The following is a 19,621-nucleotide window of genomic DNA, read 5'->3' on the forward strand; positions in this document are numbered from 1 at the left end:
CACAGGAGTAAACTGTATTTACACAACACGCACTTATACAAGGATTAAAAAGATAGCAAGGAGACAACAGTCAGGAGGGGCTGGAGCGCGGGCCCGCGGCGAGGTCCAGGATGTTGGCCTGCAACACAGGAGGGAAGGGGGAGAGCGACGTTAGAGCTGCGGGCAGGGCACAACTCAGGGAGGCAGGGGCAGAGCCGCCACCTTACCTTCAGGAATGACTCCATCTGTTTCTTGGACATACCCTCCACCCGTTCCAGATCCTCCACCTGGCAGGACAGCAGCAATGGGGAAGGGGCCTAGGCGGCCAGGTCCACCTCACCCCACCCCAGGGCCGCCTTCCCTGGGCTGGTACCTGGCTGAAGGGGCCATGGAGTTCCCTCCAGCCCACAATGAGCTGGGCCTTCTTCTGGCCGATGCGCTGGAGGCTGCGCAGATCCCGAGCTGAACCTTCGTTCAACAGATCCAATATTTTTTGGCGCCCATGGGCCAGTAGCTCCTGGCTGATCTGCAGCTCCCAGCAGTCCTCAGCCTTCTCCTCAGGCTCTGAGGCATCCAGGGACTCCAGCTATGAGGCAAGGGGAGGTGAGTGACAGAAACGACAGCAAAGCGCTTTGGATTCCTCTGCCAAGACTAGGATCCCAGCAGCAGCTGCGTTCCTGCTCTCTCCAGCCCGTCAGGTGTCCAGAAATCCTGCCCTCTGGTCATTCTCTAGGCTAATTCTCATTTTATGTGACTCGTGAAAGTGCAATATTAGTACCTAGTGGTAATATCAGTACTCTTCCCATAGAGTTACTGTGAAGATCAAATGAGTTAATGAAGGTAAAGCACAAAGGAAGCTCTTAAATTTGGTCAGTCTCTAATAAGAATAAGCTCTCCTTCACTGCTGGGAAAAATCCATGGGAGAACATAATAAATGACCCCGCCCCCATGTCATCTCAGTTTTGGGATAGTCCTAGTGGTGTTTCATTTTGGGCGCCCTGGTGTGTGTGCCTGCATGTGTGTTTCATTCTTGAATGCTTAGGTCATACTTCCCGCAGGGAACTCTCAAGTTTGTAGAGGGGAGGAGTCAGGCTGCATATTGCACCTAGTAAGGAGCTACTGAGGGTGAGAGCCATTAGGAAGAAAGGAAAGTAACAGGTGGTGGGTACTCACTCTGCTAGGTACATATATATCGCTGCATATCACCCTAAATGCCCTGCGAGGCTCCATCACTGCACTCAGAGAGTAAGAAATTTGGAACACATATAAATAGCTGGTTTCAGCCAGGTCCTGTAACTCCAATGCCAATGCTCTTCCCCCTAGACTCACTCCCCTGATTTCGCCAAGCCTCTCAATATAGTCCAAGCTTCCAGCGACTCTCACCTTTCTCTTCCGACCCTTCTTCTTCAGGATATGGATCTCGGCATTTGGCAATGCTGCCTGTTCCTGAACTGAAAGCAGGAATTGAGAACTGGATTCAGGGCAGAGGCCACTTTGCACCCTCCCTGGTAGCCACTTGGTTCTCCCAATTCTGATTCCCCAGCTCCCCTGCAACCTGAGTTAACTGTCATTTCTATATGACTTTTCTTATAAACCTGTATTTGAAAATAATCTCAGTTGAAAACAAAAAAACAAACAAACAAGAATCTCAGTTGGTCTTGCATTATAATCAATGTCTACCCCATTGTAGGAAACACCTGAGGGCAGAGCACTCATCCCTGCTTCAGATCCTCTTCACCCTTCCCTAGGGTTGGCATATGGTGGGAGGACATAAGGCACGTGAGTAGCTTCTTGTAACGCCTCCTCCCTTATGGGATTCTGTTATCTGAGCCCTCCTGGTCTCTGGAGCCAAACTTACTCAGTTGTAGGGGCATCACCACAGCCTTTTTCAGGGGCTTTGCCACTGTGACTGTGCGACGGGCAAGGGGTCTGAGCACCGTGGGAGCGCAGTTCTCCTTCTCCTTTGGGTCTGCGACCTCCTGGGCCAGCACCTTGGCCTCCAGTTCTTTTTGCTTCATCTTAAGCCTCTGTTGGAAAAGATCAGGGAGAGGATGTGACCCAGACCCAATTCCAGGGAAGCTTGAAGTGTAGTGAATTAGGAGGGTGAGTATGCACGGATGCAAGGCCCTGGAGGGCAGACCTAGGACCAATTGGGAGAAGCTACCAGGAGACATGTGGAGCCCAATATAATAAAAGGCTTTCTAATGACCAAGGGGATGCCTAGAGATAGTACAAGGCTCTGGAAATATTGAAGGGAAACACGGTTCAAGCAGAGAGTAGTTAATGTGAGCTGGGTTTTAGGAAATGCAGTGTCTAACTTGTTCCTTTTTTTTTTTTTTTTTTTTTTCCCTTTTTGTCTTTTTTTCATGACTGGTAACGGGATCACAACCCTCGGTGTTGCGCCCGTACCGCGACCGGCAACGGGATCGCGACCGGCAACGGGATCGCAACCCTCAGTGTCGCGCCCGCACCGCGCTCAACCAGTGAGCAGACCGGTCTCTATATGGGATCCGAACCCTCGGCGGGAGCACCTCCGCGCTCCCAAGCACCACACTCTACCGAGTGCGCCACCGGGCCAGCCCTAACTTGTTCCTTTTACTTGGAATTTTTCCCTCTCACCTCCTCATATCTAATTCTAATTATTTTCCTAAGTTCAGCCACGTTAAGATATTCAAACAGAAGACATTCATTGGCAAGCTTCCAGTGTTGGGTGAAAACTAGATTCTAGTCCAACCTTTGAATGTCTTTCCCTGTCTGAAGATAGTAGGACTGCTTCTTGAGGTCAGCAGGAATCCCAGCTCCCACCTCCCACAACACTTACCTCAATCTCCAGGTCCTTCTCCTCCACTGTCTTCATGAGCACCATCCGCTCTCGCCTTGGGGTACTCAGCAGAGGGGCCCCCTGGCTCCCCTGGGAGCCCAGCAGACGATCCAAGCTCAGCAGACGCTCCAGCATGGCTGGGTCTATGCTGCTTAGCTTCTGCAGGGGGCTAAGCAGATAAAGAGTTATTCTCTGCTTACCTTCTCTCCTCACTTTCTCCAGCAGCAGGATTCCTCTTATCATGCTTTAACCTTGCCTATCTGGTGGCTCCACAAGCCCAAGGTTACCTTGCTGGGCAACACTGAATGAGTCATCCAATCTCTCTGAGCAGAATGTCTTCATCAGGTGAAGCAACCTCTCAGATATGCCAGGAGATCAGACAAGAATGAGCATTTAATGAACACGTGAATGCCAGGTATTAGGGATCTGAGGCACTATCTAATGAGGAAATTAAGAGACCATGATGAGGTACCAGGAAGGGGTGAATGCTTGTCCATTTGGAGTAGTTGGGGAAAGTGTCACAGAAGTCATCTTTATCAGGGCTTTAAAAGCCACCGAAGACCTCAAATGCTAAGCCTTTATCCTGTGGCCAGTAAGAAAGGCCTGTTCAAGCAAGGTCCTAACTTAATCTGAACATGATAATATCTAGTGTCCATTCCTTCCACCTCACCTCCACAAATCTGATCTCAATTATCTTTCATAGTTTGATGCCACCTTTCCCAGGATACCCAGCTTGATTTTTTTTTTGTCCTTTTTTGAGACCGGCCGCCCCGCGCTCAGCCAGTGAGCGTACCGGCCATCCCTATATAGGATCCGAACCCACAGCGGGCGCGCTGCTGCGCTCCCAGCGCCGCACCCTCCCGAGTGTGCCACAGGCTCGGCCCCCCAGCTTGATTCTTCCTCTTCTTTCCTGCACTGTGGACTAGCTCCTCAAGGACAGAGACTATCTTGTTCTTTATGTGCAAATGCCTTGGAAGAGCAGAATCTGAAAATATGTGGGCACTGGAAGTCATTTCTTCCTTCTTGGCTCTCAGAACAAATAGCTACTCCTTCCTTATACTGTCTACCTGACATGATATAATGATGTTTCCATCTTACTCCCCTCCCCCCCTCCCAAAAAGTAAGCCCCCCGAGGTCAGGGTCTGTCTAGGTCTGACATGTGTCATCTCTGGGCAGAGAGTTTGCCTGTTCACATGTAATATGGATGTGCCTGTGTGTAAGATTCTGAGTTTGTGCATATAGGAAAGGGGACTAGATAGCTCAGAAAAACAAGACAGAGTTGGGGTTACGAGTGAGCAAGAATCTTTTTTGTGTATGGCATCTTCCTCAAATACAACAGCTCCCTGGGGCAGAGTGTGCACCAATCCTTGTTCAGTAGTCTTAGGATTTAGTGTACAGAGGCTTTATTTGGGCTGGAGTAGAAACAGGGCAAAGTTAAAACTGCAGTTGGCTCCTTGGAGTCAGGGAGGGTAAAATGGCCAGATATAGAAAGTAATCCTCAGGTCACCTCTTACCTGAGGGTTAGTGCATACTGGGCCAGGAGGTGAAGCAACAGAATTAGGATGAGAAGCCACAAACACAAAAAGGGACTTGGTTTAGAAAGGCTTTCCTTGGATTAAGGGTAGAAGCAGGACAAAGTTAGGACAGCAGCCAAATCCTTGGAGAGTCATGGAGGGGCCGGACCCTAACATACAGTGTGAGGTCTCAGCGAGCCATCTCTCTCCATCTCTTCCTGTCTCCTTTGCTTTGCTCTCATCCTCTGCACCTGGAAGATCTGATCCAGATTACTCATTGAAACAGAAACAAAAGTGCTCGTCCTTGAAACAGCTACCCTAAAATGTGAGATTTTGCTGGCAGACTAAAGCGGTCAGAAAACAGAAAGGGAGGGGGCAAGGAGCCCATGGAGAGGGCTCCTTTGGTCGTCCCCAAGGCAGCAGCACTGAGGATTGATCTTAGCACTTCAGTGAATTTGGAGTAGGATTTTTAGTGATTCTCTGGGAGAGGAATGGGTTCACAGGTGTCTCTGCTTAAGGATCTGACAGGCTCAACCTACTGCAGCAACAAACCTAGACACAATAGGAAAAGGGATACATCCAAGGCCCCGCTGCTCACCTGAGTTTCTGGGAGGCAGAGGCTGGAGCAGCTGTGGGCTCAGGGCTCCCAATCTCCTCTTCCTCAGGGCCTCGGGCTCTCTTTGCCTCTAATGGGCCTAGCAATTCATTCTGAGACAGGTTAACAGGTGCCATGACTAGGAGAAGATTGGGAGTGAAGGAAGGATGGGGGGTAGTCAGCCTCTGTGCTGATACTTGGTGGCTTCAGCAAACTCCCCAATTGACCAGACCCAGCCTTTCCAGTCCTGCCTCCTCCAGTCCTCACCGTGAAGCTGCAGGCTCTCATTAGTAAAAGGCCGGTTGATAACCTCCTTGGATCTGGCAGCAAAGTTGAGTGCAGAGACTGTGTCTAAGTAGAAGCGTCTCTCAGGGGCAATGTTGGCAATGAGGATGCTGTGGGCTGAGCCACCCAGAGAGTCCTGAGTGACAGGGATCAGGCAGATTGGGAGGGTCAGAAGCCCACCTTCCTTTTCCTTGACTGCTATTCCCCAGCCCCCCAGCAGGCCTGAGAACCTCGTTCTCCAGCCCTTTTGCCCTGAGATGGGTGAGCCTGACCTGCAATAGGCGAGTGAGCTTGCTGTCCCGGTAAGGCACACGAGGGAGGCCCTGGTTCAGTGCATCCACCACCTTGCCCAGTACAAAGAGGGAGGTGTTGATAGCTCCGCTCTCTTTCAGCCGAAGGCCCTTGTTGCCTGTGCGACGGTTGTCCTCTGAGCCAGCCAAGTCAATCAGGTAGAGTTTTCCCTCCCGCTGGCGAAATGGGGCCAGACGTTCCCGCTGATCCACCTGGGGTAAGAGCAAGGGCCCCAGGCTTAGCTTAGGCTCCAGGGGCTTCCCAGGTCCTCACCTCAATCAATAGGCCTCACCTTAACCAAGAGCACAGCATGACTGCGGGAGGAGCGTTGGTTGAGCCGGGTGGCTCCTACAGTCCGATTTCGACTGGCTGGCAGGAAATGCCGCTCAAAATCAACAAAGCTAGTGATGGGCTTCTGCATGAGGCCTGGAATCAGGATGTTTCCCCGACAGTCTTCTCGGATCACAAGGTCTCCCGATGCAGGGTCCAAGAGATCTAATACCTGTTTGAGCAGTGAGATGTAGGGCCAGTTCTCCATACACGGGCTGATTACTCCGTGGGAATCAGTCTCCTTTCCTCTGCTGGATTCTCAGAGTTGTACCATATGTTACCCCAATCTCTGTATTACTAGGTTTCACCTTTCCTTCCTGCTAGAACAGAGCTTCATGTTTTAGAACTGGGTCTTACTTTGACCCTTTGTTTTTCCCTCCCAACCAGAGCAGGGCCTCACCTTTTCCTGGTAGATCTCTAAATAGGACATAGTGACAGAGAGGGCCCATGGCCGGCCCTCAGCACCCTCCTCCCTTGTGAGCTGTAGGAGGTCCATGAGAGCCCGGGGAATCACTCCAGGCTGCTCTGGACTGCCCAGCATTGTGTGCGTCTTCCCTGGGGAAAGAGTGGAGAAAGATGTGAGGTTTTCCTTTCTATTTCCCTTGCCCTTTCTGACCCATACCTGTTCCCTGTCTGGCTCCCTCACCTGCCCCTGTGGGTCCATAGGCAAGCACACTGGCATTCTGCCCTTCCAGCAAATGCCTTAGGATGGGCTGCACTGAACCTGCGTAGATATCCTGCTGAGAACTCCTCTCCCCATAGAAGGCATCAAACCTGTAGGTAGAAGGAAAAGGAGGGAATTAGTGGGGGGCTCCATCTCCACCCAAACCTAGAGGATACTGGCCTTGGATTTAATAGGAAGTCTCTATCCCTCTTCTTGTGGAAAAACCTTATAAAGCGTCCACTGAACACCTACTCTGTCCTAGTCTCTGCATTGGTGTTAAGAATACAGACATGAATCTGATGTCTCAGCTCTTGGGAATGCTGCAATCTAGTGGGATAGATACCCATTCTTTACTGTGATTCAGGAAACAAAGATGAGAACACACCAGAAGGAGTAACTGATGCTGCTCAAGGAAGGAAGATTTTGCCAGAGAAAAGGGAAAGAAAGAAATTCTAAATATCAAGAATAGCACACTGTCTCTTGCTCAGGCCATTCTTGCCATGTGACACCCTGGCCACCACAGTACTCTATAGAGAGTTCCAACCCAGAAGAAAGCCCTCACCAGATGTGTTCCCTGGACCTTGGACTTTCCAGCCTCCAAAACTATAAGAAATAAATTTCATTTCTTTTAGAAAAGAGAATAGCACACAAGACACTGTATGAAAGGGCAGGGCTTCCCAATCTTTTTCACATGGCAGTATATATAGAAAGTAGTATTTGTACACCATAATGGGTAAATAGAGGATGCTGCTTATGACTGGAACATATCTGTAGCCCACTTACTGCACTTTGGTGGAAAAGCCATGGCTTAGGCCACAGCAAGTTTAGCATGTGTTGGGGGGATGAGGCTGGCAAGAAACTGAAGCCAAACTGTCAAGGGCCTAGAATGTGAGTTGGCAAACTTTTTCTGTGAGGAGTCAGATAGTAAATATTTCAGGTTTTGTGGGCCACATAGCTCCCTTCACAACTACTCAACTCTGCCATTGTAGTTGGAAAGCAGCTATAGACATTATGTAAATAAATGATAAAACCTTATTTACAAAAAGACTCCTGGTCAGATTTGACTGGTAGGCTGTGGTTTGCCACCTTCTGGCCTAGAATAATAGGCTAAGAAGTTTGAACTTTAAATCCCCAATAGGATTTTTAAGTAGCTGCCCTTGAGAGTTCTGTCCCCAAATCTGGTGGTCTCCTCTGACTACCCAGCTGTAGCCTGGGTTGTTCCCCCAACCCTTCTCCTACATCCCCCAGACCCTACTTGGGGATCCCCTGCTCTGTTGCTGCTCCTTCCTCCCTTTGTGTTGATGTCCCCCACAAGACTGTGAACAGTAATGTGTGTCTCATTCAGCCTCTAGTCTCTCCCCTCAGTATCCTACAGAGGACCTGTCCCGGTGGGCACCGCAAACATTTCCTGAATGAACCAATGAAGGTGCAGGAACAAAGCTGTGCTAAGGAGGGAGCAAGGATCCTGGGCAGGGGGCTTTGAGAAACTCCCTGGGCAAGCAATGAAGCGAGCAGGCCTATAAGAGGGAGGTGATGGCATGAGGGAAGGAAGAGGGGCCTGAACCTTACTGGTATTTTAGAGTCTCCTGGTGGTTCCTCCAGTTGGCAATCTCTAGAGAGCAGCTGTCCAAGCCCCGTACACAGGGGGAATCACTTGTTCCAGCTGTTCCATCCACAAATGGCCGCAGTCGCACAGCCACCCTCACTCGAGCTGGAGGTGGGCGCCGGCCAGGCCCCACCTTGCTTAGCCGACAGCGACGGGCTCCTGGAGGAGAGAAGATAAGTTTTAGGCATGAAGTATGGTGGCAGCACAGAGGAAGGAGGCACCAACTTTGCTGGGAGGGCTAGAGGCCATAGCTCACTTCAGGGAAAGCTCTTTCTGCCCTGGTTGTGTGGTGGGTGCCCCCAAGCCCGGCCCCAGTTCCTTCCCTGCTTTACAAGTAGGTCCAGTGGGGTGTAGAGCAGCCTTCTCAGCCTGTAATGTGTATACAGATAACCTTGAAAGATCATGTTAAAATGTGGATTCGACTTCATGATGCTGATGCAATGCTGGAACACATTTTGAATTGCTAAGGTGTAGTGGACTAGCACCTCACAGGGTTGTTGTAAAAATTAAAAGAGTTGACATCTTACTAAAACCAGACAATGAACCACCTGACTGTTCTCTGTGCCTCTATTTTTCACCTGGGGTTTATAATACTAAGATGTATGTATGCACACATACACACACATGCCCCCCCAAACTGTCATTTTATGTTTTACAAAGCACTTGGACTTCTAGTTCTCATTTGCTCCTCATAGCAATCCTGCAAATCAGGAGCAAGCAGGTAAAAACCTGCAGATGCACCTGTACAGAATATTGAGGGGCAAAGAGGTTCATAGACTTGTCAAAAATGTGTGTAGGAGCCTCCTCTGCCTCGCCTTCCCAGAGTTTTTTGAGATAACAAGGAAAGAAAGCAGATATAGAAGCACTTAAGGAAGCTCAGTGATCAACACAAAGGGAAGGGGAAATCTGTTATGAGGTAGAACATAGACTCTGGTCAGACAGGAGCTGGATTTAAATTCTGGCTCTGAATCTTCTTAGACTGTGACCTTGGTCAAGTGACTTAACACCCATATACCTTGGTTTCCTTGTCTATAAAATGTAGTGGGGTGGGCCTTGGAAAAGCTTCGTGAGGTTTAAAAGAAGCAATAACAGGTAAAGTGCCAGCACAGTGACTAGCACATAGCAGGTAGGCTCCTTATTCAAGATAAATGGCCTGGGTTCAAATCCCAGCTCTGCCACTTACAACTAACTACATAAGCAGGGGAGATGATTTCCATCCCTGTGCCTCAATTTACTTACCTGTAAATGGGAATAAATAAAAACACCTATTTGGATTGTAAAGGTAATTCATGTAAAAGTGCTCAGACAGCATCTAGTACTTGGTAAAACTCAGTGTTTTATATTCATCCTCCATTCTCCAGATGAGAAAACCTCAATACAGAGGGGTTAGCTCACTTGCCCATGGTCAACAGCTAGTTAGTGACAGAGCTTCAAATGAAGGTCTAACTCTAAAGTCCATTAATACGAACCTGCAGGCCTTCTCAGCCCCTTCATCTGGTATCCCCATTGGACTTGGAGTCAGATACAAGTTCTACCTACTAACTGTGTGACCTTGGGAAGGTCAACCACTCTAAGTCTCAGTTTCTCTTTATAAAAATAACAACAGTATCTACCCTCATAAGATTGTGAGGATTCAAAGTAATAATGTACACACACAATGTTTACAGAGTGCCTGGCAGCAAGTGCTCAGTAAATGTTAGCTGCTACTGCTGTTATTACATCCTCTTTCTTGCTACTCACTCAACCCCTACAACTTGCTTCTGCTCTCACTATTCAGCAGGGGTCACCAACGACCTCCCTACTCAGTCCCAATCCTATCCGACTTCCCTGGGAGACACACTTTTCCCCCAGTTTCCATGTCACCCACTTCCCTGGCTGTCTTACTAGCTCTCTGTTCACTCAGTTTCTGCCAGTCTTAAATGTTTTTCCTAGGTTCCTCTGTCCTCTCTTTAGATTAGGGCTTCTCAACTTTGGCACTATTGACATTTAGGGCTCGATAAGTCTATGTTGTGGGGCTGTCCTGTGTATGGTAGGCTATTTAGCACATACCCACTCGATGCCAGTAGCACTCCCCACCCCCAAATTGTAACAACCAAAAATGTCTCTAAACATCTCCAAGTGTCCCATGGGGGACAAAACTGCCCCCAGTTAAGACCACTCAGATTCATTTCACAGGTATGGTTACCTACTCTCTTGCTTTCAATTACCATCTTAAGGCAGATGACTCCTATTCGACCCCTCCACAACAGAGTGCTCTCCTAAACTGCAGATCCACATTCCAAGCTGCTGCCCTGATATCTCCTCTTAGAGGGTTCTCAGGTATCTCAGAGTCCATCTGCCCTAAACCCAACCCTTCCCCATCTCTGGGCGGCAACCTCCTCCTCCTCTTCCTTTGCTCTTTAACATAAATGAATGGCACCAATCCTAAAGATGAGAATCTTTACCTCCACCTTTCCTCTTACCTCTCACATCAGTTAATCATTAACATCTGTCAATTCTGTCTTAAATGCCTCTCCATCTTCTTGGTCATCATCATCTCAACAGCCTCCCAACTGGTCTCCCTGCCTCCAGTCTCACTCCCTTACAGTCATTCTCTTTGCACTTCTTTCCTTGCACTGGAAGTTCTCAGCCATGATGAATTTCCTTCAGTTCCTACAAAACACTATGCTCTCTCACACCTTTGGGCCTTTGTACATGCTAATATCTTTACCACCGCTCTCCCACCCAAGTAACTGAAGTAAACAATTAAATTTTAATTCCTCAAAAACCCCAAAACCAAAAAACAACAAAAAAACCCTCCTCTTGTAGACATTACTACTCCACCAAGGCTGTGTCAGGTGCACCCACGGCTCTCTCTAGCTCCTCCCTCCAAGCACTCATCACACTTCACTGTAATTACATGTTCATCATCATCTCCATCTGACTGTGAACTCTGAGAACTTTCATTCAGCTTAACCCTTCTCTCTGATGAGGAAATTGAGCCAAGAGAGCATCATTGGCCTCTCTTTACATCATAAATAAGAAACACTTGGTATTCTTTTCTTCCCAGCCAAGGCCTGGCAAACTCCTATCGAACTTTTGAAACCACTTCAAATATCACTTCCTTAAAAGAAATCCTCTCAGAATACCCAAGGGTTTACTTCAGATTCTGCACTCTCTATGGCAGTTCATATAAATCTCTCATTGTATTTCGTCATATTACATCTATTTATGTGACTATCTATTGAAACAGGCTCTTCTGGGAAAGGGACAATATTCATTGAAGCACTTGTATGATATCTACTATGTACCAGACACAGTGGATCTTGGAAGTGTGAGGGGAGGTTGTGCTCAGACAGCAAGAATAGCATGTACTTGGGCATAATGATTAAGAGCAGAGGTTCTAGAATTAGACTGCTTGAGTGCAAATTCAGGCCTCAATATTAACTAGTTATGTTAACTTTAAGCAAGCTATTTAACCTTTCTATGCCTCAGTTTCCTCACGTGTAAGATGGAAACAATAATAGTAACCACCTCTTAGCATTGTGCAGCCATTAAATGGTTCATCACCATAAAATGCTCATAACTGTGCCTGGCATGTAGCAAGGGCTCAACAGGTATTAGGCATTCTCCTAAATGTCTGTTTCTTTCCCCAGGGGGCCTGCCAAACAGTAAGGGGCTCAGATAAATTACTGTAGTGCCCACCATAACCACTGATCTGAGTTCAGTCTACAGGCGGAAAGGGGAGGCCCACGTAAACAAGTACTCTCATGCGAAATTCTGAGTGTCCTAACGGCCTTTCCAACCCTAAAACAGCATTCACTTCCACGGAAGAGTGAAAGGAAACAGTCCCTTATTTCCCTTTTGTGGAATCTCGGAGCATCTCATGCTGCCAACTCTCACCCAGCCGCAGGCGGGTCTGAACCTCAGCCTCCCCTCGTGCATCTTTCAGGAGTCTCTCCGCACCCAAACATCAAGCCACACACAGAACCCTCCCCCGCAAACACGCATCCAGCCCCTCTTTCTGTCCTTACGACCAGAGCGTCGGCCACTTTTGTCTACCTCAATCAAGAAATCTCCAGAGATGGGGTCACTGGCCCTATTTTAGAGGAAGAAACTGAAGCTCACAAAGGAAAAGCGCGCCAGGCTCAAACCAAGGCTTGGGCCGGGGCCGCGTCTCCACCCGGGTCTCCTGCCCGAGCGGAGAGCAGGAAACGGCGAGAATGAAAGAGGAGACGGGCGGACAAGCTTGCGACCCCCATAGTCCCCTCTTCTCCCGTCTCCGATCCCGCGCCATTCCAGCCTCTCCCGGCCAGCCCGCGGAGCCCAGATCACACTCCAACGCATCACACCCAGGGCTCCAGACCTCGGTGCCCCGCCTCGCCCAGGCTGGACTCGCGTACCTGAAGTCGCCGCCGCCATCTCGCGTCGCCTCAGCTGCGCCGAGGCCCAGCGGCCACACTCCCTCCTTTGGTCCGCCTCACCCATTCGAATTCCCCGGCGCCCCGCCCTCTCTCCTAGGACCCACCAATCGCAGCCACTTGCCGCCGGAAGCCTCTGCTAGTGGCTTTCCAACTATCCCGCCCGCTGGGGCTCGCCTCCGGGTCCGACCAGAAAGCGTCAACTGGCGGAGGACGCATGCGCGCGCTGGCCGCGCAGCCGTTGACGTCGCGGCCCGCTCTTAGAGCGAACCCAGACACCGGCGGCGGCAGTTCCGGGGGCTGCTGAGCGCCGCCCGGAGCTGGGATTTTACCTTCAGGCTTTCGGGTTTCCAGGCATGCGTTTGCAAGTGCAGGCTATTCGCCTCATGTAACCCCCTCAAATAGCTATGAATGTTGGGACGAATCAAGCAGATAGTGATCGAAGACACTTAATCGATTTCTCCAAAAATTTCCTTACGCTGACTACTATTTTCGATATTTAAGTGGCAGAAGAGGTGGTTATACGAATAAGGAAGATGCTGCCTGGAAACGGGATGATTCTAAACGATTGAAAGTGATCTTCACTTTCTGCAGTTTCTTGTCTCAAGCTGCTTCGCGCGTCCGCGGGGCTGGAGTCGTTTCTGTGCATTGCGGGATCTCAGTGCCAGTCGTCGATGCTGCGACCTCTGCTCAGCACATCGGAGTGGCAGTTAAGGGCACGCGTGGTCTGTTGCATGGTCTACTTCACCCAATATCCTGTGTCGTTATAGGTTCAATGCTCTTTTAAGTAGTTCCCTATCCCTTATGGAAGCTTAACCAGGGATGATCATTCCATCTTTGAGCTCCTGGTATGGCCCTGGTTTGGTTTAGACGTTTGTTATGTTCCACCCCATTGAAAAACAAGACAAAAATCTTAGATCAGTGGTTCTTAAACTTTTGAGTCTTTGGGTCCCTTTACACTCCTAAAAATTGAGGCCTCCAAAGATGTTTTGTTTATTTGGGTTTTTATTCATATTTACTGTATTAGAAATTAAAACAAGTTAAAGATAACATTGGGCCGGCCCGTGGCTCACTCGGTAGAGTGCGGTGCTAATAACACCAAGGCCCCGGGTTCGGATCCCACATAGGGATGGCCGGTTCGCTCACTGGCTGAGCGTGGTGCTGACAACACCAAGTCAAGGGTTAAGATCCCCTTACCGGTCATCTTTTTAGGAAAAAAAAAAAAAAAAAAAAACAAGTTAAAGATAACATTAATGCACTTTAAAATTACAGTAACAAACTCATAGCGACAAAGTAGATTAATGATTGCCAGAGGATAGTGAGCAGTTGGGGGATTGGGACTACTGCTAAGAGGAACAGATTTTTTAGGGTGATGGAAATATTCTGGAATGAGTTGTGGTGATGCTTGCACAACAGTGAACATACTTAAAACCATTAAATGTACACTTTTAAAATGGTAAACTTTGTATGCAAATTATATCTCAATTTTTAAAAGTACCAAAAATTGCAAGTACAAACTCGTTACATAACATTTTTAATTAAAAATTTTTTTTCCATGGGCCAGCCCGTGGCTCACTCGGGAGAGTGCGGTGCTTATGACACCAAGGCCATGGGTTCGGAGTTATTTAAAAAAAAAAAATTTTTTTTTTTTTCCAAAGCAAAAAAAATTTTTTTTTTTTTTAAAAGATGACCGGTAAGGGGATCTTAACCCTTGGCTAGGTGTTGTCAGCACCACGCTCAGGCAGTGAGCGAACCTGCCATCCCTATATAGGATCTGAACCCGTGGCCTTGGTGTTATCAGCACTGCACTCTCCCGAGTGAGCCACGGGCCGGCCCTCCAAAGCAAAAAATTAATGAAAAAGTTGCATGGTTTATATTTTTACAAATCTAATGTCTGACTTAAGGGAAAAATAGCCCCATTCTCTTAATCTTTTTTTTTTTTTTCTGCTGGCCAGTAAGGGGATGACCTTGGTGTTATAGGCTGTGCTATAACCAACTGAGCTAACCAACCAACGCCTAGCTGGATTCTCATATCTGCTTCTGCATTCTGTGATAGCATACATCATATAGTCTCTTAAACTCAACCATAGCTTCTGGTCAAGATGGTGGAATAAATGGTCCCCAGCGTCACTCTCCCACAAATCAACCAATTTACAACTATTAAAAAGCAACAACAGCCAAGGTGGGGCCACTAAAGCTCAGGGGAAGAGGAGGAGAGACCCACAGAGCACATGCAGGCAGGAGAAGCCACAGTGAGAGAAAGAAAAGATCTCACCTACCATTTCGAATCCGGGCCGCTTCAAGGCTGGATCTGGTGAGCGCACAGAGCAAGAGCTGGCAAGAGCTGCAGATGTGCCCTTCATATGAGTTGCTTGGAGGTGGCAGGGGAGAAGAGGGCCTTGGTGGCCCCCAGGCCAGCAAGACCCCTAACAGGGTTCCCATGGACTCACAAAGGAGCAAGGAGCCATAACAACTGAAAAAAGCCACTCAGAGGCTGGTGAGTTAATGCAAGGGACCTGCACATGGCCCGTCCATGGGAAGTGTTTGCAGTGCAGGTGGTGGGGGAGACGGGCCCACTGGGGGAACACTGGGGCACAGCATAGACAGCTGATCTGCTCCCCAGTCAGCACAGGACCACTCTGTGGAGACTGGTCAGGAATATAGAACTGCAGGGGGAGCAGTTTGCTGAAAAGTCTCAGGCCCAGACCAGAGTCTCTCCACAATCCAGGTGTACCAGATCTCATGAGACCCAGAAGGACCTACAAGGTCAACAATGAAAACCTGAGCTGCACCTAAAGCCTTCCCCAGGGAATCAGCAGCAAAGCAGCAATTTAGCTCAACCATAGGGCTCAAGTTTGGTCCCCACAGGAAGTTCCCCCATTTTAGGAGTAAGCAAAGGACAACAAATTAGTTCCAGTGCAGAGTTTGTAAGTAGTGGAAACATGAATAATCCAACACAGAACTGAAAGAAAAAACAAAATACCCATTGATATTAACTAGTAAAGGTCTTACTTCACCAAAGAACACCTATAAAATCTAGAAGGACTGGAAGCTCCCTGGGCCCCAAAGCAAGGGAGGTGGGAGGGTCGGGGGCCTCAGCCATGCCCCCCAACACCCACAGCCAGCCCAGTGATGACCACCAGGCTGCTGCAAGAAGTGCCCTGGGCCCCTGAACTGGGACAGTGAGGGGCCAAGGGCCTTGGCTATGCCCACCCCAACACCCACACCCAGCCCAGCGATGACCACCTAGCCATCGCAAGAAACACCCTAGGCTCCTGAACTGGGACAGTGAGGGGCAGAGGGCTTCAGTCACACCCCTCTGACATCTGCATTCAGCTCAGCAATGACCAAGCCACCACTGGAAGCCCCCTGGTCTCCCCTGCAGGAATGAGGGGAGTGCCATGCGCCTCAACCACACCCCCCTCCTTTTTCCTTCTCCCACCCTATTTCCTTCCTCCCTCCTGCTCCCACCCAACTGCTCTGCAATAACATCTTTCTGGGTCCATGGACCGACCCCTCCTCCTGCAACCAGGCACACCACTGCTGCCACAGGGCCTGCCTGGGGTCCTGAGGTATGGGGCTGGAGACTGAGTCCTCCTCCCACAACCAGGTAAGGAACACGCCAAAAACACCACTTGCAAGTGGGTGGCCCCACAGCCACCACAATAGCCATGGTGGCTGCAAAAGTGGCTATATGTCACAACCTCTGTGCAGATGGACTGCCAGCCACTCAAGTGTATTGACACATGGAGAGTCACCAGTGGAGACCAAAGAAAAGAAGAAGATGTCTCTCTCCACAAAGCCCATTCCAGAGTGATAGAAGAAACATCTACTCTATGATAATAGTGGGAGACCTGAACACACCTCTCTCAGCACTGGACAGATCATCTAGGCAACAAATCTACAGAGTAACCATTACTTTTACAGAAGTAAAGAAGAAATCTAGGGTTGTCAGAGGGGGGAGGGGGGAGGTAGAAGGGGATGGAGGGAGATTGGATAAGGGACATAAAGAATAAGTACGATTTGTAATAATGCTAATAAAGTTGATTTGATCAATATACGTCAATTTTAAAACCCCAAAATATGTATAATCATGATTCAATTAAAAAGAAAACCATATACTAGAGAAAGAATACAAAGGGAAAAAGTCAGCATCTTAGTTTTATTATGAAAATAGTTTTGACCTTGCAGACCTCCTGAAAGTGTCTCAAGGACCCCCAGAAGTCCCTGGAGAACCACACTTTGAGAACCACTGACTTTGACAGTCGGCAGTTCGGTCTTCCCTGCCCTTCAAAAAGGGCTATTTGGGTTTTCACATTTGTTGTCAATTCCCAGATATTTGGTAAGATACCCACCAGGAATAGTGGAAAGAGCATAGATCAATGAGACAGGTGCATAGATCAATGAGACAGGTCTTCTAAGGTTGAATAAATAGCTTAGGAACAGGGCTTTGGTGCCAGGCCACCCGGACAGAGCTTTAACCTCTTTGTACCTCCATTTCCTCAGATGTTAAAAGGGAATAATGGTTGAATCTATCTCCTACGGTTGTTTTAAGGATGTGCATATGCATGATAGAAATTAGGGTGGATAAACACCTGATATTCAAAGAGAAACAGGTTTTTTTTGTTTGTTTTAACTTTCAAATCTTTAAGAAGCAGAGGAGGGCAGAGGAGAGTAGGATGTAGGATTTATATGGTACAAATCAGAAAGAGAATAGTGGGTATAGCAGATGTTTCTTCCTTCCAGCCCAGGAAGATTAAATGAGGATCTTCTGGGGTGAGAGGCACAGCAGCAGTGATGGAGAAGAGAATGGGTGCTGGACAATGGGGGACCAGGCTTGGGGGCCCCGTGGAGAAGAATGAGTCCTCAGAAAGATAATGGAGCACCACAGGTGGCCAGGAAGCCATGCCAGTCTGCCCTATGGGGACACCCTTTCCCTTCACTTCATGTACTTTTATGTAAGAGGCATGGGGGTGGGGGGACACTGCCAAAAGGGGCTCAGCTGGGGTATTGCTGAGCAGCCCACAGGTAATTCTCGGTAGAAGGTCCTTTCCTGAAGGCACTGAGATCAGCGTTGGTGGTTGCTGTGCGTGGATGAATTGATATGTTCACTGCAATGGTGAAGCTTGCTCTGCAGAGGTTGCCTTGAGAAGACAAAAGTATATTAATGAAAACAAAACATTGCAATCCACAGAACAAGGAAGGATTCTCAAAATGTGGTCTGGATATCCCTGGCCTCTGCAAAGTTAAAACTGTTTTTATGATAATACTAAGATGTTATGTGCCTTTTCACTTTTATTTTCTCACGAGTGTATAGCGGAATTTTCCTAAGGTTATGTGGCATGTAACATCATAACATACTGAATACAAAACAGGTTAAACCTCTTGGAAGTTGGGGGCAAGAAGTGACTTGGAAGGGCCCAGAGGGAGTTTTCTGGGGTGATGGTAATGCCCTATATCTTGATAGAAGTTTGGGTTACATGGGTGTATACATTTGCCAAAACTCATGTGACGAAAGCATAACATGGTTTTCTGCCTGTGCTCTTTCCAGTCGTAGGGGTTCATCAGGACTTTAGATGGGCTGCTTTGCAGGAAAAATGGGACGGGATGGCAGAGTGGATAGGGTTCAGGGCAGTGCAATCCCACTGTAACCAAAGCGACTGCTTTTTTGTACTTCACATACTGGAATTCCTTGTAAGATTTTGATTTGAAGAAGTTTGAAAATCATGGATGCATGAAAATGCCCAGGCTTTGACATCAGAAAGACCTGGGTTTAATCCTGACTTTGCTACTAGTATGTTTGTGACTATGAACAAGTAGCCACATATAGCAGAGTGCCTGACACACCACAGGTACTTAATAAATACTTGTAATATGACTGAATGAAGGAATATAACTTTTCTGAGCCCCAGTTTTGTCCTGCGTCCAAGAGATGTCATTTTCCTCTGCTTTACCAAGGTTTAGAGGGTTTCTGGGTGAGTTTCCTTGTGATGGCAAACTGAAGCAGAGAATAGAAAAAAAAAGATGTTTTTTGCTCAGCTTTGCTCAGTTATTAAATACTGGAGAATGGGCAGTGGTGTAATTTGTGTGGGGTGGGGGGCGGGCATCCAGGACCTCTGACATCTGCCCTTTTGACTCTCATGCACCCACAAACACATCAGCTGCTTTCTGTCTTGGTGACTCTATCTGAAAGACAGGAATAATACTACTTTCCAGTAGAATTATTATTATTATTATTTTCTTTTAAATGATGACCGGTAAGGGGATCTTAACCCTTGGCTTGGTGTTGTCAGCACCACGCTCAGCCACTGAGCTAACCGGCCATCCCTACATGGGATCTGAACCCATGGCCTTGGTGTTATCAGCACCGCACTCTCCGAGTGAGCCACGGGCCAGCCCCAGTAGAATTATTGTCATGATTAAATGAGGTAATTTTTGAACAGTACCTTAGCTCATAATGGATGTTATCTCTCTCCCTACTGCTTTCCATGACGTAACCCCCCAAACACGTGTGACTGCTAAATAGTCTTCCTACTGATCCTTAAATGCTGTCTCATATGCACTACATTAATAACTCTAATTGCTCTCTTTCTCCAGCACATACTAATGCAAATTCATGATAGATCTGTCAAAAGACAAATTTAGTTTAAAGATCTTAATTGGCTTTATTTGTGATTCTGGAGTCAGGCAACACATCATTCCATAAAATAGAATATGTGTTTCAATGAGCTGAGCAACAGAGACTGGTTTTACAGATAGAAAAGGCTGAAGAAAGCAGAAACAAAAAACAAAAAGTGGACTGGTCATTTCAAAGTTACTTTCCTTGTAAGGTGGAACAGGGAAACAATAATGGAAAAATAACTAATTGATTAACATCAGGTAACTTCAGGTTGTTACAGGGCCCAAGTCTGGCTGCCTGCCCCAAACAAAAACCCTGGCTTGGCTTGCCAGGATCCTGTAACCCAGGGCATTCAGCTCCTGGCTTAGGCTTGTCAAACTCTTGTTACCCAAGCCAGGTACAGCTGCCTGCCCCCAAATTAAAACAAACCACCCAACAGTCAAATGTTGGTGGAGATGGAAGTCAGCTTTTATTCAGGAATACCAGTGACCTATTCAGTAAACCTGAATGAGAATGG

The 19,621-nt window shown here is 48.0% G+C and overlaps 1 protein-coding gene across 1 annotated transcript; it reads right to left on the reverse strand.

Annotated features, from left to right (window-relative positions):
* Nucleotides 1–12,562, reverse strand: KIF22 (kinesin family member 22). Its single transcript, XM_008586541.1, has 14 exons — nt 12,468–12,562; nt 8,049–8,244; nt 6,462–6,589; nt 6,216–6,370; nt 5,778–5,987; nt 5,467–5,697; nt 5,177–5,330; nt 4,913–5,048; nt 2,801–2,969; nt 1,838–2,006; nt 1,363–1,430; nt 353–565; nt 207–266; nt 1–118 (listed from the first exon to the last, which is right to left on the reverse strand). Exons 1-14 carry the CDS (start codon nt 12,550–12,552, stop codon nt 71–73), a joined length of 2,022 nt encoding a protein of 673 aa, XP_008584763.1. The 5' UTR covers nt 12,553–12,562; the 3' UTR covers nt 1–70.
* Nucleotides 12,563–19,621: the final 7,059 nt, after the last annotated feature.

This window comes from Galeopterus variegatus, unplaced genomic scaffold (assembly GCF_000696425.1).
Source record: "Galeopterus variegatus unplaced genomic scaffold, G_variegatus-3.0.2 Scaffold4015, whole genome shotgun sequence".
Classification (NCBI taxonomy): Eukaryota; Metazoa; Chordata; class Mammalia; order Dermoptera; family Cynocephalidae; genus Galeopterus; species Galeopterus variegatus.